The following is a 26,009-nucleotide window of genomic DNA, read 5'->3' on the forward strand; positions in this document are numbered from 1 at the left end:
ATGGGGAGTGGCCCTCCGCGTCCAGCAGGGTGTGTGGCACTGCACGTGGCGACAGTGCCAGCCCGCGCGTGTGTGGCGGCGGCCATGGAGGCGAGGCGGCAGGGGCTCCGGGGGGGGAATCGGCGCCCGCGGGACTCTGGGGTGAGCTGTGCTGTGTTCTCCTCACAGGGCTCTCCGGAGGCGGCGGCGCAGGGCCGGGAAGAGGCCGAGGCCGGAGCCCTGCAGCCGGCAAAGCTGAGCCGGGCCGAGCTCTACAAGCCGCCGACCAGCGAGGAGCTGAGCCAGCTGAAGGAGACGGAGGATCTCTTCCACTCCAGCCTGCTCCGCCTGCAGGTCAGCCGGGAGGCCCGCCGGCCCGGGGAGCCGCCGTTGGCCGCGCTCTGCCTCTCTGGGGGCTAAGCCGGGGGGTGGGGAGCAGCGGGATCCCGGACCCGGAGCTTTCCAGGAACCGCCCGGGGAAGAGACCCCGGGCCGCTGGCAGACCCCTGAGCCCTCCTGGCCCGGTAAATCCGGGCAGCGGCCGCTTCTCTGTAGGAGCTGGGCACGGGGCAGGGACAGAAGGCACAGGTTTTACAAGGCACCCAGCGTGCTACTGATATTTCCACCGTAATTCCTGTTACCATCCCGCGCCACGCTCTGTGCCTCTTTTACACCACTAAAATTGAACCCATCCAGCACATAACTGCAGTATGGTGGAAGCGCGACCGTTGCATCTCTCGCTGTGGTGATTTATTGCTTACTGGGGTGAGGAAGTAACATCACCAGGTGCACCTGGCTCCTGTCTTTGACTAGCTTCTGGATGGGACAGGAGAATTTATTTATGTCCTGGGAAAGCAATCTGTCTGTGTTAGGGGTAGGTCAGGCTGGTGACTAGATAGCTCCTTGTGGTTGTAACGTTGGTGATTTTATGAGGAGTGGCTTTGATCTCCTGGCTGCCTGCTGGTGTTGATGTCAGATACAGAAAATCCTGTAGTAGATTAGAAATTCCTGTTTTAAATTAAGTTAGTTAGCCAAGATCATTCTGAGCTTTTCTATTCTTCCTGATTGATGGTGCCTCACCTGGAGCACCAGTTCTGATCCTTTCTATTCTTCCTGATTGATGGTGCAACCCTCTTGGCAGGAAAATGAACCACTGACCCGATACAGAGTGACTTAGCGGTCAAGGTGAGGAGGGGATACCTCCTCAAACGACCACCAAAGACCACCTGAGACCCCCATGCATGTGGAGAAGGCATCTGATATGTCATGGTTATGTAATCCTATGCATATGCATTAGATGATAGTTTGAATATGTACTAGGTAGGAGTAGTTTAATAAATTAGATGCAAGCGTTACTGTATAAAAGAGACACACCTGATGAATCTGGTGTGCTTGATTTGTGGAAAGTCCACTGAGCACCCTGCACAGAATAAAGCAATATCTCTCCTGAGTGTGTGAGATTGGTCTATTGCACACTGGGTAACGAATCCACTTTTAGGACAACAGTGTTGGTGGCAGGATCTGTAGGGCCTGGTTCATGGTGTGAACCTGCAGGGTTGTTTCCTGGAGCTGATACTCTGCCATACAAAAAACCTTTCTGAGAGCTATGCCTATGTGAATCACGCCAGTTTTTTTTGTGGCTGGACCTCACGCAGAAGCCAATGGGATGGAGCTGATTGCTATCCAACACTTCACAGGAGATGGCAGGAGTTGCATTATCCTGCCCATGGGCTGACCAGACTCCCAGCTCCAGGCAGGGTTTGTGGAGAGGCGCAGGTGTGTTCCCCAGCTCACCTGCTGCCCTCTTCACCAGGCTTGTGGTTGGTGCTGGAGGACAAGGTAAAGGGCAGGAGCAATTCCAGTGTTGCAGCTGCTTTTCATGGTCCCCTTTCCCCCTACAGATCAAAGAGCTTCTGAAGGAGGTGACATTGAAGGAGACGAAGAAGAAGAAGAAAAGATTGATGCCTTCCTCCATGAAATCAATAGCCTGCTGAGTGCCATCCCAGATACCCCAGAAACTGAAGTACATTCCAGAGGGATGGACGAGGCCGCAAAACCCCTGTATGGAGCAGGCTCTGCTGTTGCTGTACAGGCAGAGGTCCTCGTGGAGTATCTCCCTTAGGGACTGAAAAAATATTACCTTACTTTATGTTGGAGGGGAGAGGGGGGTGCTCCATCTTTAAGCTCTGGGTGCAGGCGCCTGCAGTTGTGTGGGGAGAGGGGTCCTGGTTTCTGCACATCTGCTGTTGGTGATGCTTAGATCGTTTTGTGTGTCCCGTCTGTTCCCAGCTCACGGATCAGGCCTGGCTCCCCAAGGGCGTGAAGGTCCTGTTCCTGCAGGTGCCGTTCAGTGTGAAGGGGAGGTTCCGCTTCCTGTCCCCGACCGAGCTGAAGGTGGTGGGCAGCTACCTGCTGGGCACCTGTATTAAGCCAGAGATCAACATGGATGTGGCAGTGACCATGCCGTGGGTGAGTCTGGCCATGCCTGCTCCTGAGTAGCCTGGGGCCCGGCTGAGCTCTGTCCCCTCCTGCCCCCCACAGCCCCTGCCTTGTCCTCTCCATTCCTGAGTGAGGTTGCGGCATCTGGACGTGCAGTGTGTTGACTCCCATGAGGAGCTGGGGAGTGTGGTCTCACCACTCACTCTATCAGAGCTTTCAGCTGCTTTGATTTTCGTTCCTCATGAGGATCTTCCTTCTCTCTGCCTGGGCTGAACCTCTTCCACATTGCTAGGGATACAGGATGCTGTCTGGCTTTACCCCATTGCACTTCTGCCTCGACACACAAGACTGTGTTACAGGGAGGGTGATGTTTGCAGGCTGTTACCCCTCTAGAGCTCCCTTCCCTTGCTGCCCAGACTTGCTCTAACAGGGTTTGAGATGAAGTGACACCCTGTTTGGCTGCATGGCTCTGCTCTGTCTCCTGTAATCCTAGAGCCTGGTGAGCCAGCAGCAAGGTAGTGCTCCCGACCGACTTGGAGCTCCTTGGGGCTGTAGCCGCATGTCTGAGATAGGGCTGCCTGTGGGGCCAGGGAGAGTGGTGGGTGGCGTAGTGCCCTGGGCTGAACTGGGCTCTGCAGGCAGGTGAGGTGGGATTGCCCCATCCCTTTCTTCCCAGGAAATCTTCCAGGACAAAGACAACCTGAACCAGCACTACCACTGGAAGAGCGCTCTGTACCTGGCCCACATTGCCCAGCACTTCTCCAAGGAGAAGCTCTTTGGCAGCATGAAGTTTGCCTACATGAAGAGCAACCATCTCAAGCCCATCCTGCTCCTGAGGCCACAAGGTAGTACTTGAGCCTTGCTCTGGTGGGGTGCATGAGTGGGTACCAGCAGATGGTGGTGGTCTCATACCATGTAACAGGCCCTTAGGAGAGGAGTCAGTTTGGGGCTGTTGTTGCAATTGGTGATAAATTTTGGAGCTTCGATGTTGACGCGGAAGTCACGGACACTGCACACAATCAATATGATCAAGCAGATGCCACTTTATTGCCAAAATAGCTCGGTTTATATGTTCATTCTGGTTCCCGTTCACGCATTAGCTAATTAAAGATTGGTTAGCATGTGCTGTCCACGTGCCTAGTTATACCTAATGATTGGTTATATCAACACTGTACACGCGCATAAATATAAGACATAATTGGTTATATTAACTAAAACATGCAAAACTTGTCTCAGTCTAATTGGTTAAGTTGTTGAATTGAGGTTCTTTGTGCCAAGTTCCCTTTATCGTGGAATGCGCACCTGTGTTCTTCTAATTGGTATCTTTCTTTTTCTGTCTTCTTGTTTATTCTGTTCAAGGCCTTCTAAAGGCGTCTGGAATGCTCTTGTGACCGTTAGCTAAATATGTGTCCACAACAATTCCCCCTTTTTTTGTTTTTTGTCAATTAACACAGCCTTACTTGATCTATCAATTAATTTTTAAACACATTGCAACATACAAGGCACACAAATTAAAATACAAAAAACCCACTACGAGATAAATCAAAACTATCTTAACTAATGATTTAAGAGCAGCTCTATTTTGTAAGGTTGTGTGTCTAATACTATCTACATCTAACAGTAAATCAGATAATACTACACCAATCTGTATTCAGGGACCCCAGAATTTGTGATTCCTGGGGTGGCAATGAGGGTGAATGCCCGATCCGTGGAAACCAGGCATTCCCATCCATTGAGTCCATGACCTGCTGCACAGGGGTCTCCATCAATAAGTTCTTAAACTTCGTTGATGCCAGTGGAACCCCCTATTAAACCTGTGTAAAAGGGATTGTTTGGTGTTGCTGTACAGAGGCATAAGCAATTTTGTCTGGTCATGTCAGCCAGGGTTATCCAGATGTTTTATTTGGCTTGTGGTGGTATCCATGACTACATCCATCCGAGGACTGTGAGGAAGATGGACCATCCGTACATTCTTGTGCCGTCTTGCGCCGCAAACTCAGCCCAGCAATCGGTAGGTGTCAGCTTTACGTGGGCGTCCCCATGGAGGCAACGATGGCCTTGCCGTACACCAGCCCGATGCTCTTCAGAAAATCCTGGTATTTATACATTTGCAGAGGAACGGATTTCAGCACACGTGGCCAGCGGGTGCCAAAATCCGCCTCGGTTGCAACATGGGGAGCCTATGATGCATGCGCTCGCTGGCCAGGCGCGCTGCACGAGTCATAGCCATCCTGTCTATTGGTTCATGGGCTTTGTGACGCGGTTGCAATGCACAAAGAATCTTGACCTGTCATGTTGGTCAAGGTGACCTACAAGATCTATGAGCACAATTAATTAAACACAGTAAAAGCAACATTATACCTAATAAAATACACAAGAATAAAAGAAACCCCGATTTTTAACAAAGATACAAACCAACTCCTAAGTCCCCATCCTGCAGCTAAATGCTCTAAGCCGAAATGACAGCTTTCTTAATTGCGTTAAAGCTCTTGCAGCTCCTTCTTGCCCCTGTAGTTCTGTTATCTTGTTTATTAATTGCTCCACTGTCCAAGTTCCTCATGTCCGTTGTTTTTCTGGTGGTTCAAAGTCCTTTCATACTGCAGCTGTCACGTACTCTGGCCCACTCATGCTAACTGCGGCCTACTTATGCTAATTCTAAATAATCAGGCTCAAAGAAATGTCCCCCATTTTCCATGAAATCTCCCACAATTTCCCCTTTTTGTTTTTGTGCAAGCCAAGTTACATGAAATGCTTTTGTGAAAGCATGTGAAAGCTTACATGAAATCATACGTTCAACTATTTTTATGATACATGGTACAATCATTACAACTGCTAATATTACAATTAAAATAACTAAGCCATGCATAAGCAAATCTTTCAACTATCCCGTAATTTCCAAACTTGCTAGCCATCCACTTAACCCTGTGTCAGTTATCATGAGCCTTTTACTGTGAATCATATTGATATCGGGTGTCAGTAACGTAAGTCGTCCGAGGCTACATGGCCTCCCGTTAAGTTTCGATGGAATTCCCCCCCACGCTCTATCCCCACAAATTAAAAACATCCCCACAGGTAAAGTAGCTGGAATAGAAAAAAGAGCGTGATATTCTGGAATAGATATAGTTACACCAAGTTGTAGCATTTCTATATACAGGCAAAATAGCATTTACATTCTGACCCTTTCGAGTGGTGTTATAGGTGTAATTAAACATCACACAGGCATTCATGATGACTGATCCTAACAACTCTAACTCTTGAGGTTCTTGCATTATTTGAGGCAGGTGTGCATACACACCGTCCCAATTATCGACACAGGATTGTGGGTTAGTACAAAGGGAAAATTCAGGCATTGGATCTGGCCAGGTGTCTAGAGGTAACCCCACCAAAGAGGTAGAAAAAGGGTTTTCAGGGGTAGCGACAGAAAGATATATGGTTTCTTGATGCATTATGTTTGCCAGAGTTACCCATACATTCTGTTTTGGTTGTTGGATCATCCATTCTTCACTTATGTGTGTCACCCATAACAGGCCAAATGTAGCAAGGAGGAGGAAAGCGGGGGTTGGGGGAAGGGGGGTGCATCAAAGGATACGGCTGGCGGTTTTTCTCGTTTCACAGCAGCCTCCAGCTGTGCCAGCTTTTCTATTACTGACTACAACTGCTGTGAAGTGAGCTCCGGCCCCTCTTCATGCTCTTGAGACGATCCAGGCGTAGACGGAGGCAACGGAGGGTATATGTTAGGTATAATTTGTTCATGTTGAGCGGCAATATCTGGGGGCTGTTTTCTCGTAGGCGGATTTTTACTCGCTTCCTGATTCTGTAGGGTTTCCTTTAAGCGTACGGTTAGGGAGGCTTGGGAACCGTCAGATGGCTGATTAATATCGGTAGTCCCAGGGAGTGGAGTAGAATTCAAGGGCACAGGAGCAGGTGGACAAGCTCCAAAAGTCTCTCTCGCTGCATTATGTTTTTCTCCCCGCGTTTCTCCTTTGCTTGCGGTGGGAGAGAGAGCAGCAAAAGCAGCCGCAGCCGCTTTACGATCTGCTTTCATTTCTTGCAGAGTTGTCTTAATTACTTTCCATAAAGTTGCAAGACCTTTAACTTCTTTAGACCCATCACTAATTTCATCCCATAGGGAGGTTCCGATAGCTTCCCAGGTACTAAGCTCAAAAGCTGTACCCACACTAATTAAAAGGTTTCTGTTCAATGTTTTAAAAGCTAAGTCTTGACTGAGTTGTAAAACTTCTATGGTAAATTGTGTCTGCCATCCTGATCTGGCATAAGGACCTGCCCCCAATAACATTTGAGCTTGCACTCCAAACAAAGGATCTCCGTTCTGTCGTGGGATAGCGGTTGTATTTTCACAGGTCACTTGCCAGTTTTGATAAAATTGGATCTGCTGGGATGGAAGCAGTAACATTTGCACAATCATTTTAACATCGTATGGTATCAATAAATGTGCAGAAAATACATGTTGAATAATAGATTGACTGTATGGTGATTTTAACCCATATTGAGTGACTGCTGCCTTAGCTTCTTTTAAAACTTTCCAGTCTAACGCTTCCCAAACAGGACCCCTATGCGCCCCTGCCACAACTGGAAACGCAGATGGAATAATTTCACCTTCAATTAAAGTATCTCTGATTACCCCCTTCCATTTTTTTGTTGGATCTCTCACCCCACCCCCTGTTAATAAGGTCGCCGGAGGTGGCGGTGGCAAAGGAGCCACGGCACCGATCTCACCCGATACGTCTTGTGAAACACAAGGATTCATTGGAGGCGGTGGCAGCGGAAAAATGGCGCTGAGAGGCGGTGGAGGCACAGGAAAAGTTGAAGACGCCGGCTCGGGCCTCACCGACGGCTCCAGGCGGGCTTCGAGAGTCTCTAGCCTATGTAACAGTTCCTTTAATTGTGGATCCCCCGAACCTATTGCCCGTTCCTCCTTTCCCTCGAGCGGGGATGGAGGAGTGTATAGCGGCAGTGGTGGATACAGGGATGAGGCAACTGGTTTATGTGATGAAGAACGAGAATTAGAGACTAAGTTGTTTTCCGTCTCTTCTGCTGGTGGTGGTAGAAATTCTGCCAGGCTGTCGGCTTTTTCCAAGGGTTGATCTCTGGGCTCTGGATCTGCTACCGCAGATTTCCTGACTGCACTAGCTCCTGCCCTGGATACACGGGTTGGAACAACGGCTGGAATTTGTGGTGGCGCAAAGGTGAAGCTCGCCGGGGATGGCATCCCTTGTGGCCCTTCGGGCTGCAGTGCGGCAAAAGCAGAAGCTGCTGCCGAACGTTCAGCTTTCATATCTTTTAAAGTTTCTATAATTAACTTCCACATGGTGGAGTATCTGCTTGCCTCTTTTGAACCCGAACTTATGTTTTGCCATAGTTCTTGCCCTATCTTTTCCCAAGTAGGGATGGCAAAAGCATCTCCAAAGGTAGGGAGTAAGCCTTTTTCTCTCGCCCATAGTAACAGGGCTTTCAGGGTAGACGAGTCATAACTTAATCCTCTCGTAGAGAGCATATGTTGGAGGAGCTTAACCACTGCTGCCTCTTCCTTGGATATAGTGGACCCCATCTCCTCCCCGGCCGCTCGCCTGATCAGGATGAGATTTCCACGATGGTACCGTTTTTTCCCGAGTGCCGGGGCAGCACTCACCTACGGCCGGCTTCCGCACCCTCTCTCCGTCGGCTCCTGTCGTAGAATTCAACACTGATCTGAGGGTCCCTGTTCGGGCGCCACTTGTTGACGCGGAAGTCACGGACACTGCACACAATATGATCAAGCAGATGCCACTTTATTGCCAAAATAGCTCGGTTTATATGTTCATTCTGGTTCCCGTTCACGCATTAGCTAATTAAAGATTGGTTAGCATGTGCTGTCCACATGCCTAGTTACACCTAATGATTGGTTATATCAACACTGTACATGCGCATAAATATAAGACATAATTGGTTATATTAACTAAAACATGCGAAACTTGTCTCAGTCTAATTGGTCAAGATAAACTGCCGAATTGAGGTTCTTTGTGCCAAGTTCCCTTTATCGTGGAATGCGCACCTGTGTTCTTCTAATTGGTATCTTTCTTTTTCTGTCTTCTTGTTTATTCTGTTCAAGGCCTTCTAAAGGCGTCTGGAATGCTCTTGCGACTGTTAGCTAAATATGTGTCCACAACACTTCGACGCTCCCAGTTGTCCTCTCCGTCCACACACCCCCTAGTCCTCAAGGTCTTTTCCCCTCCCAATCCGCCTCTACAGCTTGGCTGGGCTCCCCAGCCTTGGCCTTGCTGGCTGGCCCACCCTGCGGGTACTTTGGGGAGTAAAGCAGACCCTACAAAAACATGACTACATCTAGCCTTGTCCTTCCCGTTCTCCCCACCCCTGCTCCTCGCCATCCTCTTGCCTTCCCCAGGCAGCTATGCACAGTCTGGCTCTTCTCTGAAATGATGTGGGATGCACGGGCTGCTGGATGCTGCTTGTTTCCACAGACCCAAGGCGATAGTGGGTTTGGATCTGGGACAGGCATTGGCATGGTATCCTGGTTTTGACTGGGATAGAGTTAATTTTCTTCCTAGTAGCTGGTACAGTGTGTTTTGGATTTAGTGTGAGAATAATGTTGATAACACTGATGTTTTAGTTGTTGCTAAGTAGCCCTTATCCTAAGTTAAGGATTTTTCAGTTTCCCATGCTCTGCCAGCAAGCAGGTGTACAAGAAGCTGGGAGGGAGCATAGCCAGGACAGCTGACCCAAACTAGCCAAAGGGACATTCCATACCATAGAACATCATGCTCAGTATATAAAGTGGGGGGAGTTGGCTGGGAGGGGCGGATCACTTCTTGGGCATCGGTCAGCAGGTGGTGAGCAATTGCATTGTGCATCACTTGTCTGTCTTGGGTCTAATTTCTCTCTTTTTGTTATATTCCTTTTCATTACAATTATTATTATTGTTATTATATTTGTATTTTTTTTTATTTGAGTTATTAAACTGTTATCTCACTCAACCCACGAGTTTTACTTTTTTTCCTGATTCTCCTCCCCATCCCACTGGGGGGGGGAGGAGTGAGCAAGCGGCTGCATGGTGCTTAGTTGCTGGCTGGGGTTAAACCACGGCACATGGCAAGGCCAGGGTGGACAGGAGGGTGCTGGGGTACCAGACTGGCCAGCAGGGCTGAAGACGGGGCTTGGACACGAGCAGTGCGACCTCTGGGTTATTGTTGGCTCTGGGATGTGGTCGCTCTCTGCTCTGAAATGATGTTCACTGCTGCTGAGCTTTGCTGGGAAGGAGCTTTTTCCTTTCCCCAAGCTGGGGATGCTCCCTGTTTTCTCAAGTTAGTCTCTGGGTCTCTGACATCTCTTCCTCCTGCACATCTATCCCCTGGTGCTTACAGGCAAGGATGAGAAGATGGTCACTGTCCGACTCCATGCGTGTCCTGCCCCAGGTCTCTTCAAACCCAGCTGCTTCTACCCCAGCAAGAACAACGTCCGGACAGCCTGGTTCATGGAGCAGAGCACCCCCAAAGAAGGTTGGGGCTGGGGGAACATGAGGCTGCTCGGTTCAGCCAGAGACAGCACCCAGTGCCAGGAGGTGGGTTCGCTGCAGCCCTTTTCTGTGAACAGGAGGTTTGTGGTTGGGTCCAACGTGCTGCTGTTTCCCCACACAGGAGCCACCGAGCCCCCAACCCTGCACTACAACAGCTCCATCCTCTGCGACATGGTGCTGCTCTCCCACCTGCACTTCTTGTCTAGCGCAGCCACTGACTTCCTGGGCATGAAGGATGGCCTGGCCCTTCTCAAAGTTTGACTGAACCAGCAGCAGCTCAGCAAGGTATGTCCTGTGTCAGGGGACAGCGCAGACTCTGCTCACCTGGCTAACCTGCCTTTGGCCTGCTCTCCCTTTCTAGGGGAGGAAAGGTGGTGGTTTGGTCCTGGTGGGTGGGGTGGTGGGCTTGTGACTCTGATTTGAGCTGTCTTAGGTTTCAAGGAGCTCCATCCTACCCCGTGGGTTGCAATGTGTCTGTGTGAACTGGACAATCGTGCTTCTTTGAGATCCCTGGAATGATATAGTGGGTTTTGGGGTTTGTTTTTGGGGGGGGGGGGAATTCATCCCATTTCCCAAAGAACTTTGAGGTGTTGCCTTCCTGCAAGGGGATCCATATCTCTGCTCGTCGTACAGGACTTTGCCTCAATGTCTTCCTGGTGGGGTTAGGGCTTAGGGGCTGCCCTGCTGGTGATGACAGAGGCCAGAAGCAGTCATATGGGGTGGGCTCTGGGGCTTGTGGTGCCTCTGAGCTCTTGTTGACTCAGCCATCTGTTTTCACAGGGCTTGGGGTGCTTCAGTGGCTTCTTGGTCTCCATGCTGGTTGCCTACCTGCTGATGAAACATAAGGTTGTCAAGATGATGAGTGGGTACCAGGTGCTGAGGAGCACCCTGCAGTGCAGGAAAACGTCTGCCTGTGGGTGCTTGGATGGGCAGCGTGGTGCTCTCCTTAGATCTGCCGAGCCTTTTGTGCCAACCAAGGCATAGCTGCTGAAGTCCTCCTGCTCTCACAGTCCCCAAACCTCATTCTCCCCTGCAAACATCCTACTGGCCTCTCTCTGCTTGTGTTCACTATGTCCACGTTGTCTGAGGATATATCACTGTCCCACTGCGCTCCTCTGGCTGCACCTTTCAGGTCCTGCATCCTTGTCCTGGTTTCAGCTGGGATAGAGTTAACTGTCTTCCTAGTAGCTGGTACAGTGCTGTGTTTTGAGTTCAGTATGTGAAGAATGTTGATAACACTGATGTTTTCAGTTGTTGCTCAGTAGTGTTTAGACTAATGTCAAGGATTTTTCAGCTTCTCATGCCCAGCCAGTGAGAAAGCTGGAGGGGCACAAGAAGTTGGCACAGGACACAGCCAGGGCACCTGACCCAAACTGGCCAACGGTGTATTCCATACTATGTGACGTCCCATCTAGTATAGGAACGGGGAAGTGGGGGCAGGGATTCGCCGCTCGGGGACTGGCGGGGTGTCGGTCGGCGGGTGGTGAGCAATTGCACTGCGCATCATTTGTACATTCCAATCCTTTCATTATTGCTGTTGTCATTTTATTAGTGTTATCATTATTATTAGTTTCTTCTTTTCTGTTCTATTAAACCGTTCTTATCTCAACCCATGGGTTTTGCTTCTTTTCCTGATTTTCTCCCCCATCCCACTGGGTGGGGGGGAGTGAGTGAGTGGCTGCGTGGTGCTTAGTTGCTGGCTGGGGTTAAACCACGACAATCCTTCAGGACATGGGCCAGACGCTCCTGTGCCTTCATCCCATAGGTCCAGCTGGGAAACCCAGGAGAAGGATCTTTCCTGTCATGGTGTAAAAGTACTAGATCATGCCTACCAAGCCCTCCTTAGTGCTGCAGCTGAATGTGCAGCTGAAACAAAGAAATGTCACTTTGAGACAGAAAAGATGCATCTTGGAGGCTGGGAAATGTCCCCCTCCCTACTTCTACTCTCCAGCTTGTGAAATTAAAGCCTGGAGATGAGCCCTGAGCACTTTGGCACCACTCTGCTGGTTTTTGGTAAAACCTGCTTTTTACCTGGTAGTTGGATGGAGGAGGAAATTGTTTCCCTTCCCCCTTTTAAGAGCAAAGGGGAACAAATCTGATTGAAAGAGTCTTCTGTGCCAGGACCAGTTGCAGTCTGGGCAGAGCTGCATGTCAGATATGGGATGAGATGCTAGTTTGTACAGCCTGCTGTGTGATGAGGCAGCAAAATCTGTGCGTGCCGTGTCCCTGCAAGCTAGCCTGGGGAGAGCAAGGCTGATAAACCCCATGCTGAGAGGGGATGCACTTTCCCGGAGCCTGAGGGGTGTTTAGGAGTCCGATTGTTCTTGTGCATGGGGCGGTAGGTAGGGGTGTCGGCTCTTCCAGCCGCTTGTGTGCAGGTGGCCCCGGGGAGCCTGCGGTGGTCGAGGGACATGGGGGACGAGGGGAAGATAGACGGTGCAGCCAGCTCTAGAGACAGGCAGGACGGGGGTTTGTCGTTCGTGGTGCACCCCGCAGAGGGTGCTGCTGCTCTGCCATAAAGCTCAGGCTGGCCGGATGCGTGCAGCTCGATTCAGCTGCATCTGAGCCGAGCGGTTTGGCGTCAGTGATGTCTCCTCCTCCTCGTTCAGGCTCCTCTGCTGCGCTTTGGGGAGATGGAAGCAGCAAGGGCAGCAGCAATTCTCCTTTTGGTGCTTTTCATCTGCCCTCCCCCAGGGCTCCTGAGATGCTCTGGATATTTTCTGTCTTTGCTTTTGCCATGCTTCACAGCTCTGCCTTGGCTAAGGATGTAGTTGGAGCAATTTTCTGTTAACTGCCATCTCTGTTGGCGTTGCAGTAACTGGTGGGAAGGCAGTAGCAGAACTCTCACCTTGCCAGTATGTGATCTCCTTACCCCCAAATCACTCTTAGCTTCTCCCTTCCTAGGGAGAATGCTGGCAGCACAGCTCTTGGTGCTGCCTTAGTGTCTTGCACAGGAAATAATTTCACTTGCTGCTTGAAACACAGCCTCTAGGATGCCTGTGGCTGCTGGGGAGCCACAGACAGTCTTGCCCTTGGCTTCCCTCTCTCTTACCTCCCCGTTTTGCTGAGTGCTCTTGCCAGAACTTGCTCCCTGGGGTGGCAGTCCTGGCTCCTCAGAGCTTGGCTGGCCTGAGAGGGAGGTGAGGTGGATGCCCATGCAGAAGTGAATGGAGAGGCTCCCTGTGTGTCCGCAGGTGTCGGGGATGGGCGAGGAGGCCATGGTCAGCGTTGTCTACTCCTACGATGATCTGAGCTGCAAGCTTTGGAACCCGAAGGAGCTGCCACTGACGGCCATGCAGAGCATCCATCCAGCCCTCTGGTACATGGACGTGAGTGTCCCTGGGCATGGCCCACACATGGGGGTCTGCAAGGAGCTGGGGGATGCCCTGGGGTGAGGGGGGACAGAGAGAATTAGTCACTCTCTGCTTTTGTGGCTCCTGAGAGCCCTCAGGGCAATGCGGTGCCTCTTCTTTGCTGTCCCATCCCTGGGGCTGGCTGTGCGCAAGTTGGCTAAGCCCTCCATGCCAGGGGGCTTTGCTAGGGTGGGAGGTTTGGGGTGAGGGGGTGCACGGTGCTGCGGGGTTTCTGCTCCCTGTTCTCAGTCCCTGGGTGGCTGCTCTCTCCCAGGTCTTCCCTCCCATTCCCATGAAGTCGATTTATTCCTTCCATACCTGAATCAAGACCAAGCACTTGCTGCTTCCCTCAGAAGAGAAGCCCTGCCTGGCCTACATAGCCCCTTTGAAGAGTAAGTGGGGAGAAATGTGAGTGGGAGATGACTGGGGGGGGGGGAAGCAGAGGCAGGCAGCAATGCTGGCTCCATTACTGCTGTGTTGGTGTGCCACAGGTGGGATCAGAGTCCCGGCTCCTCCTGTTCTCCTTCTGTAACCTCTAGTCCCAGCCACCCCCATCCATCACCTCATTTCTGCATGGGGCTCACTGGCCTCCTGCTGTCCCTTTGCCCTCAGTCATCTGCCACATGGAAGGCAGTGGCCAGTGGCTGCAGGACAAAGAAGCCATCAAGTGCATCAAGGCGGCTTTCCACCTCCAGCTGGCTGAGTTCCTCCAGCAGCAGCACCAGCTGGTTTGCAGACCTGTGGTCACCCACACCAATGTGTACAAGATAGGGGGGTGACAGGGACCTTCTCTAGACCTGACTTGTTACTGAGGAGGCAGGCAGGGGGCTGTGGGTGTGGTCCCACTGGACAAAACCAGGATTTGGGTGGTGGGCCCAGGAAAGAGCATGGGGAGACCGCTCTGATGCCAGGATGCTGCTGTTGTGTCCCTGAGGTGCAGTGTGGCACACCAGCCTGCTTATGTTACCACCAAGCCTGACTTCACCTTCTGCTCCCATCTCAGGATGGCTACATTTTCTGTCTCCAAGTAGCCTACCACCGGGAGCCCCTGATCTTGAAGGAAGTGGTCGCCCCAGAAGGGATGCTGAAGTACCAGGACACAGAGGAGTCTCAGCAGCTGGAGCTGGAGATGTTGCATCTGCCCTATCTAACCAGCTCCCTGCATGGGTAGGTAAAGTGGGGGGTGCCTGGGGGGGCCAGGACACGGGACGTGGCTGGAAGCCAGCGTGGAGGTGCCCTTGGATGTTGGAGGGTGATGGTGGGGAGAGGAGCTCACCGTGGGAAATAGCCTTTCAGCCCACCTTGTGAGAGTCTCTGCAGGAGGATGGAGGGACAAATGTGGGTGGAGGTAGCACTGGTTGTCCCTTTTGTCACATCCGAGGTCACTGATATGGGGAGACAAGTACCAAAGAGCTGCATGGTTAGAGAGGAGCATGTGGCAGCATTTCCCTTTTGTTCCCCCAAAATCTCAACGCCCACAGAGATTGCCCTGTGCTCGTGATGCTGCGTACATGTTCCTGGCAGACATTTGCCCCTCTCCTGCCAAATGCCAAAAGGGTGTTTTGGGTCCTGGGATGTGTTGGTTGAACAGTGGCTTGTCTCCCTCCTCACAGGCTCCAGCAGCAGCACCCTGTCTTCAGCAGCACTTGCTGGCTGGCCAAGCACTGGGTCAGCACCCAGCTCCTGAGCGACAACATCTCTGAGGAGTGTGTGGACCTCCTCGTGGCGTTTCTCTTCTTCCACCCGGCCCCCTTCATGCCATCCAGGTGAGGATGAGGAGCCCGGGCTGGCCCGATGGGGATTTAGTGCCTTTTTCCTTACCTGGGATAGAGGAGGGATGGGATGCTGCTAGGGCAGGAGGTGTTGGGAGGGTGCACAGCAGTGAGTGTGAGGCCCCTGTGCTGTGCTGCCAAACATTGTCCCAAGCCCTGTTGGGAGTGGCTGGCCAGGGGAGATGGAGATGCTTGGTGCTGCGGGGCTGCAGCTTCCCCTGCCCAGTGCTCTGCAGAGTGAGGGGTGAAGCAGGTAAGGATGGGAGCAAGCGTCCTCATGGCCTCTGGGTGCTGGCGGCACAACTGCGGGGTGTCTTGTGCCTTCTTGAGTACTGGTGGGGTCCCTCGTCCTGGGGGTGATGGCCGGGAGAAGCAGGGGCAAGGGCTGCGTTGTGGCTACCAGTGCGCCGGGGCTCCTGGGTTCCCCAGGAGGGATGTTACAGTGGTGCTGGTGGCTGCAGTCTCCCTTCCTCCTGGAGAAGACTCCTGAGAGAAGGGCGAGAGGTTGGCCACTGAAAGCTGAATGGAGCAGCGTGTTGGTAAATAACCCCGTGGGGCCAATTGCTTGCTGGCCCCTGGCAGGTGGACGGGATGCGGCCCAGAGGGAGCAAAATGAAGCTAAAGGGAGTGTTTTTGCTCCATGTGGAGCCAAAAGGTTACTCTGCCCTGTACTTGGGGTCTGGTTTCCTTCCACAAAGTAGTAGGAGTAACAACCTGATGCCCGGAATGCTTTTGTGTCTCCTAAAATACCCTGCTAGCAGGAGCCCCATCTTCCCAGCTGTTTGGCTTCACGCGCATGTTGTGTCACAGGGGAAGAGGCACAGTGGGAGCTTGGCTGGCGTTGTTCAGAGCTGCACTGGAGATGGGAGCAGCCCTCTCTTAACTTCCTCCTTGCTCCAACCCCAGGAGTCTGGGTGGGGGGAGCAGTGGAAGGTGGGGCAACCAGGGGCAATGTTTCACTTTATGCTGGTTTCTTTTACTTGGGGAGGGAGGAACAAGGGGGAAAGCCTACCTGGGGATTTGGAGAAGGGGAAGCACCTCATGCTTGTTCTGTACTTCCCTCTCCCACCATGGACATTTCTTCTTAGGCTGCATGTGGGCTGGGTATTGCTAAGTCACCCCTGAGCCCCTCTTGCTGCCAAGGGAGCAAATGCTGGCATTGAACTGTTTGTCTTGCTTGCAGCACTCCCCAGGTGGGGTTCCTGCGCTTCCTCGACCTGCTGGCAACCTTTGACTGGAAAAACAACCCTCTGATCATCAGTCTGAACGCTGGCCTCACAGGTGAGCAGGCAGCATGCAGGAGAGCCGCGGCATGAGGGTCTTGAGCCCTCCTTGGTCAGCACCTGGCTCCAGGGGTCTTATATACATGGAGGCGTCACAGCTTCTGCTGGGGGCAAGGAGATTTTCCACTCTCTTACTCCTGTCCTGCCGTGCTTAACTTGCCTTCAGGGTGCCTTTGAAGAGGTGGATCTCGGTGATAATGCTCTGTTGCTTCTGGTCTTGCTGAAATCTGGGACAAGCCTGGGCAGTGTTGGATGTGGCAGTGTCTTTAAAATCCTCTGCTCCTTCGTAGCCGGCATTTTTGCTTGAGGCTTTAGCCTGGCTCTTGGGGGCTAAACCTTCGGTTGTGCTGGCAGAGCAGTCAGGCTCTTGAACAGGAAGCTTCAAAGCCTCCTGCACTGTGTCTGCTTTGAGAGCCCCGCTGAGCTGCTCAAATCACGGGGATGAACTGCTAGTCCCCGATTTCAAAACCTGCAAGGGAAAAGGGCTGCAGTCCTCCAGGTTTTGTTACCTCCTGAGTATTGAGGACCTGCGTCCCTCCCCTCTTCCTTGTGTTTTGTCTGTTGATTGTCTTTAGGATACTTGCTGTCTTTCCCCAGGAGCCAGAAGAGACCACAGAATTGTCTTGGCTTTGGGTGGGGGTGGAGTGGGGGAAACAGCAACACCCAGCTTTTAAAGCTGATTTATAAAAAAGGTAAAGCTGCTTGGGAGTGGTGTGGGCAATGCTGGAGGGAGCAGCTGTTTCTGTGGGTTTCAGCACTCCCTCAACTTTTACTTTTTTTCTACCCTCCAGCTTTTTTTAATGAACAAAATGGGAAGCATTTTTGGCCAAAGAGCTTTTTTTTTTTTTTTTTTTTTTCCCCCTCACTTGCGAGAGAAAAAAAACCCAAAATGTTGAAAACTCTTTGGGTACAAACTCTGTCATTAGCTTATGTGAGTTCCCAGCCCATGTCAGTCCCAGTGCCTGCCATGTCTTGAGCCATGTCTGGGCCCACCTGGGTGAGTTTAGAGCAAAGGTCCATCTAGCCCTGCGTCACGTCTCCAAAACTTCCCACAGGTGGATGCCAAGGGAAGTGTGAGAGCAGAGCATGCCTGAGGCGATGGAGCTCTGGTTGCACGTGGATGTGGGATCAGAGGGTGGGAGAGGATAAAAGCCCATAGTACTGCCCTTTTCTGGGCTGTGATATGTGGGTGAGGAGGTATCCTGATTTCAGCTGGGATAGTTAATTGTCTTCCTAGTAGCTGGTACAGTGCTATGTTTTTGAGCTAGGTATGAGAAGAATGTTGATAACACTGATGTTTTCAGTTGTTGCTAAGTAACGTTTAGTCTAAAGTCAAGGATTTTTCAGCTTCTCATGCCCAGCCAACAAGAAGGCTGGAGGGGCACAAGAAGTTGGCTCAGGACACAGCCAGGGCAGCTGACCCAAACTGGCCAATGGGGTATTCCATACTATGTGATGTCATGTCTAGTATATAAACTGGGGGGAGTGGGGGTGGGGGGATCGCCGCTCGGGGACTAACTGGGCGTCGATCAGCAGGTGGTGAGCAATTGCATTGTGCATCACTTGTATATTCCAATCCTTTTATTATTACTATTGTCATTTTATTAGTGTTATCATTATCATTTTTAGTTTCTTCTTTTCTGTTCTATTAAACTGTTCTTATCTCAACCCATGAGTTTTACTTCTTTTCCCGATTCTCTTCCCCATCCCACTGGGTGGGGGGGGAAGTGAGTGAGTGGCTGTGTGGTGCTTAGTTGCTGGCTGGGGTTAAACCACAACAGGAGGCCAGAGGGCTGTGGATGGGGCAGAGCATCTCACCTGTCTGTCTGCATTCTCCAGGTGCCGACTGCACAGAGATCAAGAACAAGTCCTCCTCCAGACCCACTGTCACACCATGCAGACTAGAAGGTCCTGCTCCCTTGTCATGTTTTAACCTCATCCAGCAATATGCACCATGCAGCTGCTTGCTCACTTCCCCCCCACCCAGTGGGATGGGGAGAGAATTGGGGGGAAAAAGTAAAACTTACGGGTTGAGATAAAGATAGTTTAATAGAACAGAAAGGAAGAAACTAATAATGATAATAATAACAATAATAAAATGATAATAATAATAAAAGGATTGGAATATACAAAACAAGTGATGCACAATGCAATTGCTCACCATTTGCCGACTGATGCCCAGTTAGTTCCCAAGCAGCAATCCACCCCCCAGGCCAACTCCCCTCCAGTTTATATACTGGACATGATGTGAGATGGTGTCCAGCTGTCTCAAAGGGGTAAGAGAATCCTTGCTCATGAGATGGCAGGGCTCATAGAAAGGGCTTTAAACTAGGTTCGAAGGGGGCAAGGGATAAAACTAGGTGCACCAGAGATGAGCCTGGGGGCAGCGTGCCGATGTTAGGGGTGGATTCGATGACCCAGCTCAAATGCATCTATGCCAACGCACGCAGCATGGGCAATAAACAGGAGGAGCTGGAAGCCATTGTGCAGCAGGATAGCTATGACTTAGTCGCCATCACGGAAACATGATGGGATGACTCCCATGACTGGAGTGCTGCAATGGATGGCTACAAGCTCTTCAGAAGGGACAGGCAAGGTAGAAGAGGTGGTGGGGTGGCTCTTTATGTTAGGGAATGTTTTGACTGTTCAGAGCTACACGATTCTGATGACAAGGTGGAGTGCTTATGGGTGAGGATGAGAGGGAAAGCCAATAAGACAGATATTGTGCTGGGAGTCTGTTATAGACCGCCTGACCAGGTTGAAGAGACGGATGAATCGTTCTACAAGTGGCTGGCAGTAGTCTCAGAATCGTGTGCCCTTGTCCTTGTGGGGGACTTTAACTTTCCAGGCATCTGCTGGAAATACAACACAGCAGTGAGTAAACAATCTAGGAGGTTCCTGGAGTGTGTGGAAGATAACTTCTTGACACAGCTGGTGGGTGAGCCAACCAGGGGAGGAGCCTTGCTAGACCTGTTGTTTACGAACAGGGAAGGACTGGTGGGAGGTGTGATGGTTGGAGGCTGTCTTGGGCTTAGTGACCATGAAATGGTAGAATTTTCAATTCTTGGTGAGGCAAGGAAGGTGGTCAGCAAAACCACCACTATGGACTTCCGGAGGGCTAACTTTGGCCTCTTCAAGGCACTGGTTGAGAGAGTCCCTTGGGAGACGGTCCTGAAGGGCAAAGGGGTCCAGGAGGGATGGACATTCTTTAAAAAGGAAATCTTAATGGCTCAGGACCAGGCTATTCCCATGTGCCGCAAGTCAAACCGCCGAGGAAAACGACCGGCCTGGCTGAATGGGGAGCTTTTGCTAGGACTTAAGAAAAAAAGGAGAGTTTATCATCTCTGGAGGAAAGGGCAGGCAACTTGGGAGGAGTACAGGGATCTTGTTAGATCATACAGAGAGAAAATTAGGCGAAAGCTCAGCTAGAACTCAATCTGGCCACTATCGTAAGGGACAACAAAAAATGTTTTTACAAATATGTTAACAGTAAAAAGAATCCCAAGGAGAATATCTATCCTTTAATGGATACAGAAGGGAACGTAGCAACCAGTGATGAGGAAAAGGCCGAGGTACTTAATGCCTTCTTTGCCTCAGTCTTTAATAGTGAGTCCAGTCATCCTCAGGGTACTCCACCCCATGAGCTGGAAGGTAAGGATGAAGAGCAGAACATACCCCCCTTAATCCAGGAGGAATTAGTTAGGGACCTGCTACGCCATCTGGACACTCACAAATCTATGGGACCTGATGGGATCCATCCAAGAGTACTGAGGGAACTGGCAGAGGTCCTTGCCAAGCCACTCTCTATCATCTATCAGCGTTCCTGGTCAACAGGGGAGGTCCCAGAGGACTGGAGGCTTGCCAATGTGACTCCCATTTATAAGAAGGGTCGGAGGGAGGATCCGGGGAACTACAGGCCTGTCAGCCTGACCTCGGTACCGGGAAAGATTATGGAACGGTTTGTCTTGCGAGCACTCACATGGCAGCTCCAGGATAAGAGGGGGATCAGGCCCAGTCAGCATGGGTTTACGAAAGGCAGGTAAAGATCAGGTTGTCTTGACCAACCTGATCTCCTTCTATGACCAGGTGACCCGCCTAGTGGATGAGGGAAAGGCTGTGGATGTTATCTTCCTTGACTTCAGCAAGGCCTTTGACACTGTCTCTCATGGCATACTCCTTGAGAAGCTGGCGTCTCATGGCTTGGACAAGTGTATTCTTTGCTGGGTGAAAAACTGGCTGGAAGGACGAGCCCAGAGGGTAGTGGTGAATGGGGTGAAATCCAGTTGGCGGTGGGTCACAAGTGGTGTTCCCCAGGGCTCAGTGTTGGGCCCTGTTCTGTTTAATATCTTTATTGATGATTTGGATGAGGGGATTGAGTGCACCCTCAGCAAGTTTGCAGACGACACCAAGTTGGGAGGGAGGGTTGACCTGCTTGAGGGTAGGAAGGCTCTACAGAGAGATCTGGACAGGCTGGATCGATGGGCTGAGGCCAATTGTATGAAGTTCAACAAGGCCAAGTGCCGGGTCCTGCAGTTCGGTCACAGCAACCCCATGCAGTGCTACAGGCTTGGGGAAGAGTGGCTGGAAAGCTGCCCGGCAGAGAAAGACCTGGGGGTGCTGGTTGACAGCTGGCTGAATATGAGCCAGCAGTGTGCCCAGGTGGCCAAGAAGGCCAATCGCATCCTGGCCTGTATCAGGAACAGTGTGGCCAGCAGGAACAGGGAGGTGGTTGTTCCCCTGTACTTGGCATTGGTGAGGCTGCACCTCGAGTACTGTGTTCAGTTTTGGGCCCCTCACTACAGGAAAGACATTGAGCTGCTTGAGCGTGTCCAGAGAAGGGCAACCAAGTTGGTGAGGGGCCTTGAGCACAAGTCTTATGAGGAGTGGCTGAGGGATCTAGGGTTGTTCAGTCTAGAAAAGAGGAGGCTGAGGGGAGACCTTATCGCTCTCTACAACCACCTGAAAGGGGGTTGTAGTGAGGTGGGTGTTGGTCTCTTCTGTCAGGTGGCTGGAGATAGGACAAGAGGAAATGGCCTCAAGTTGAGGCAAGGGAGATTTAGGTTAGATATTAGGAAAAATTTTTTTACTGAGAGGGTTGTCAAACATTGGAATGGGCTGCCCAGGGAAGTGGTTGATTCACCATCCCTGGAGGTATTCAAAAAGGGAGTGGACAGGGTACTCCAGGGCATGGTTTAGGGGGCATGGTTAATGGTTGGACTTGATGATCTTGAAGGTCTTTTCCAACCGAAATGATTCTATGATTCTATGGTATGGAATATTCCTTTGGTCAGTTTGGGTCATCTGCCCTGGCTGTGTCCCCTCCCAACTCCTTGTTACCCTCCAGCCTTCTTGCTGGCTGGGCATGAGAAGCTGAAAAATCCTTAGCATAGGATAAGTGCTACTTAGCAACAACTAAAACATCAGTGTGTTATCAACAGTCTTCTCATACTGAATCCAAAACATAACACTGTACCAGCTACTAGAAAGAAGCTGAAACCAGGACATCCCCTTTCCTTGGGCCTGTCATGGGATGCGGCCCCTTGCTGGCTTATTCCCTGCCTGGGAATATTTACAGAGAAATGGTCTCTGCTTTTGCATCTGAGCAGTGCCATAGTCCCCCCTGCTCTGTCCTGCCCAGCTCAGCTCCTGTGGCAGGGTAGCTTGTGAGGTATGCAAAGGATATACCCTGTAGGGGTAGCCCTGCAGCACCTCTGCTTTTATCTGCTTCTGTTACACTGTCAGGTATTGTATTGCTACTCCTTTTCCTTTTTGCCTTTAAAAAGACATAAAACTATGTGTAGCTTCAAGCTACTGTGTATTGGATCCCCTCTCTGCTCCTCCATCCTTGGGTAAAACACCACCATTTGCAGCATGCAGCAAAGGGCCAGGAAGTGTCCAGGCTAGCCTTCTGCAAAAATAATGATGCTAAGTTAACTGACGATAAATGAACTCACTCATAACCAAACCCTCATACATGTACCAACCTGCTAGTGTTTCACAAGGTAACGCCACTGTGCTCAGCAGCCAGATGTGAGCCTAGGTCAGGCCTGTGCTGCAGATATTTGCTGGCGTAAAGGTCTGTTTTGATGACTGATAGTGGTATCTCGGCAAAGGCCTTGAAATAAATGCACTTAAGACTGGCAAAACTGACCACTGCTAACCCAGCTTACATCATCTGGAGGGGGTACGTTTGTGCCAGCAAAAGTTACTCAAGTAATACATTATCCCAGCTGTGCTTGCAGTGCTCCTCATGTTGCCAAAGCCTTGGTTGATCCATGGGCTCCTGCCTCCTCTTTCAGAGGAAGAGTAACTCCTCAATGCCCCAAATCCCCCAGTATCCAAATATTTAAAGGCACCTTTGAGCCATTCTGGAGCCCTTGTTTGTACGGTCAAACATTGCAAATGTTCTGGGTCATGTTTTATCATCTACTAAAGTCAGACCCCTGTGGCCAATGTGGGTGGACAAAACCACCTTGAAATTTAGCTGGAAAGTCTGGGGATGCTCTTAGGGACTGGGTATTGGTGCTCTGACTTCTTGAGCAATGGTTGGTATCTAAAGCAAAATGCAAAGCACCTCTGCCTCAGGAGCAGAGGGTCCCTGTGCCTCTAAGGGGTCTGGAAGAGCAGGATCCAATGGAAAGGGGTGTCTCAGGTACATAAGAGAGGACAAGTGAGGTCTCTATTGCAAACTGTCTCCTGTTGCCTGATTTACTGCTCTTGTTGGTGTACTGTGACTAATTTCTATTGTGAAAGCTGGAGTGGGGCCTAGGTTATTCAGAGCACGCTTGTTTGACAACCCGTGCTGGGTTTCCACTTCTAAAGCAGTGAGCGGGCACTTGCTTGCAGGTGTTTGCTTAGCTCTGGTCCCATCTATAAACAAGAGCTGTACAAACACAGAGCTGCCCTGGAGAGCCCATGCCTTGGTATGTCGCAAGAGGCAGGATGAGGGGAAGGGGAAGGAAGCACTGGAGCTGAGGCAATAGCAATGGGCTTTGACTGCTACCACGTTGATTTTGCAAAGCTACCTTTGAAGCTCTTTACGGCAAGTCTCCCATGCATGGGGGGAGAGCGCAAACGGGGAGGTATTTCCAAATGTGAGGCTGGGCTGGAGTGATGATACGCTTAGCAGGTGGATGGAATCAGCCAAGACAGGGTTCAGTGGTATTTGCTTTCTAGCAGACCTTTCCAAAAGTTGGTGTGTTGTCCTGGGCCTTTACCTGAGCCACCCTTTGGGCAGCTTTCTCCTAAAAGGGTCAGGTCATGCTTTGCAAGGACATTCTCTGAAAAAGGGGTTGTTGGGAGGCAGCTGGTGCTGGCTCAGGAGAAGGGGTGATGGATGGAACCTTTCTTCTGCTCACTGGGTGCCTTTGGTAGCTTGAGTAGCAATCACAAGATTTATGAAATGAAGCTGGGGAAACAAGGTGATGAAACACAGCTGGGAGTGGGGTGGATGGTGATGGGATGATCAGAGCAGGATGAGTGCTGTGGGGTTTTCCTGCCTGATGAACTGTTCAGCTCTCACTGATCAGGGCCACTCAGATCTTTTCAGAGGTGGTTTGGGGTCTCTGTGGCTGTCTGACTTCAGGCTGACTCCCTGACCACAAGAAGCACGTCTCCTGGAAATAAAGGCACTTGTAGGGAGCGTTTTACTCAGACACCCAAAATCACTAGTCATTTTTGAAAACCCTTAGCCTAAATTTCCATGGCTGGCTGGGGAAAGAGTGGCTGCCTGGTCTTTGGCACAGAAAGGGAATATCCTCCCCTAGTTTGCTGTTCCCATAGCAGCTGTGCTACTTGGCTAGGGGCTGGCTTGTTTGCCAGGGTTTCTGTTATCAGGAAAACGTTCTGGACCTGAAGTGATTTTTCCTGGCCAAGGCAGCAGCTTTCTGGAAGCACCAGTAGCAAAGTGGCTCTGGCAGGCAGCAGCTTTTGACGTGCGTGGTCTCCCCGGGAAGGCAGAGTGATGCTGCTCAAGGGGTAAGGGTAGCACTTAGCATGTGTGAGGTGCACCACAGGGAAGGAAAAATCAAAAGGTTGGGTGGGGGAATTGAAAAAATGGGAGAAATGTGGTCTGGAAAGGGGCTGGGGCTGGTGAAGAAAGGGCAGTTTGGCAGTGGGGGAAGTGGTGCTGGTTGCTGGCACCCCAGGGCTGTGCTGGGGGAGCAGGAGGAAACCGCAAGTTGCTCAAACCATATGAGCCTTGGCTGGTGCAAAGATGCAGCCTCCAGTGCCATGAAGTCTTTGCATCAAACCCAAGTGCTGAAGGCTCAGCAGCCACTAGGAGAAACATAAGCATCAGCCATGAGCATGGCGGGGACGTGCTGTGTGGCTGGTGATGCCATGGTGGGCTCTTGTAGAGGAATGAACTGGAGAAGCATCAAGGATCTCCCCATTTCCCTGCTTTCCTGCTGAGTGTTGCGACCAGGTTCAGCAAACTTGCTGCCTCTTCCCACCAGAGAGTGAGAGAGGGGGAATCTGCCCCTTGGGGCTTCATTTGTGGTCGCTAATGGGGCAGTGAGGTGCCGAGGGCTTGCGTCGGCCATGAGCTAGCACAGAAACACTTGTGCCTTGTGCTGGCGGCTCCTGCGCTGCTGAAGGTACCAGACAGACCGTTCCTGTTCGTGTTGCTTCTGGATGTGCCTGGAAAGGCTGAGGGAGGTGCCAGCAAAGGGCATGACAGGAACCTGGGAGGGTGTTGATTTATTAGCTGGAGACTCTCCCTTTTGGCTAAATCGCCTGTTGTTTCTGTGCATATTAAAGCTTTGAGGATTGCAGTGTCTGGGAGGAAAACTACAGTGGTGGCTCCACTGGGCTGTGAGTTTGTAGCTCACTGGCTCTTCCCTGCCAAAACACATGGTAGCCGAGCTTGGTTTTGCTGAATGCTGACCTGCCTCGTGTTAACGCAGGGTGAGACCGTGGTCATGGGCTGGAGATGCTGCCATGGGGTAACCATGTCCTTCTGCGTGCTTGGAGACCCTGGTGGTGTTACAGGGTGAGGGATGAGGGGTGTCATATTGCTGGTGGGCAGCCAGCTCCCTAGTGACACCAGGGAGCAGCAGACCCCATCCTGGAGTGAGGACAACACCCCACCCCCGCCAAACCAAACGCAGAGTGGAGGGGGCAGGTGGTGACGTCTTTCCTCCATCCAGTGGGATCAGGGCTCACAGGGCAGGACCACCCAGTGCGAGGGGTGTCCTACAACACAAGGCTGAGCCAGCTCTCACTGTTAGGTCTTGTTGGTGGGGATTAGCTTTGCTAAAGGCTCAGCCAGGTAGAATAATTGGCAACCAAATCCCAGGCTCCCTCCCACGCCAACCTGGGGCTCCAGAAGGGTAACCCTCCTCCTGCGGCTGGGGTGCCAAGACCTCATCCCTTCTTCCCCTGGCAGTCCCACTCCAAGGACCTTTCCTTTCCCCTATGTCCTTCAAAATAGACCCCTGTGCCCCTCCCTTGCGTGGACACGGGGCAATATATTGCCCTGCCTTATTCCTGCCCTATACCTTATATTTATATAGGTATGCCTGCACCATTTCCTTCACTTTTTGGGGGGTGCCTGGGTACCTGTTGGGGGAAGGCAAGGTGTTGGGGAACCACGCTCCTTTCCCTGGCACAGGTAGCTGGGGGACCGGTGGCCTGTGCCACTTCATCATTG

General features: G+C 51.3%; 1 protein-coding gene across 1 annotated transcript; it reads left to right on the forward strand.

The window, feature by feature from the left end:
- On the forward strand, positions 1-25,268 carry NOL6 (nucleolar protein 6). The gene is given in 17 exon segments (XM_052775118.1): positions 1-333; positions 1,881-1,928; positions 1,931-2,002; positions 2,269-2,448; positions 3,095-3,263; positions 9,798-9,932; positions 10,071-10,234; positions 10,730-10,932; positions 12,765-12,804; positions 13,144-13,278; positions 13,577-13,694; positions 13,915-14,067; positions 14,304-14,469; positions 14,916-15,068; positions 16,258-16,355; positions 18,197-18,265; positions 25,264-25,268. Coding segments are annotated over 17 exon segments (2,241 nt in total).
- Positions 25,269-26,009: the final 741 nt, after the last annotated feature.

This window comes from Harpia harpyja, chromosome W (genome assembly GCF_026419915.1).
Source record: "Harpia harpyja isolate bHarHar1 chromosome W, bHarHar1 primary haplotype, whole genome shotgun sequence".
NCBI lineage: Eukaryota > Metazoa > Chordata > Aves > Accipitriformes > Accipitridae > Harpia > Harpia harpyja.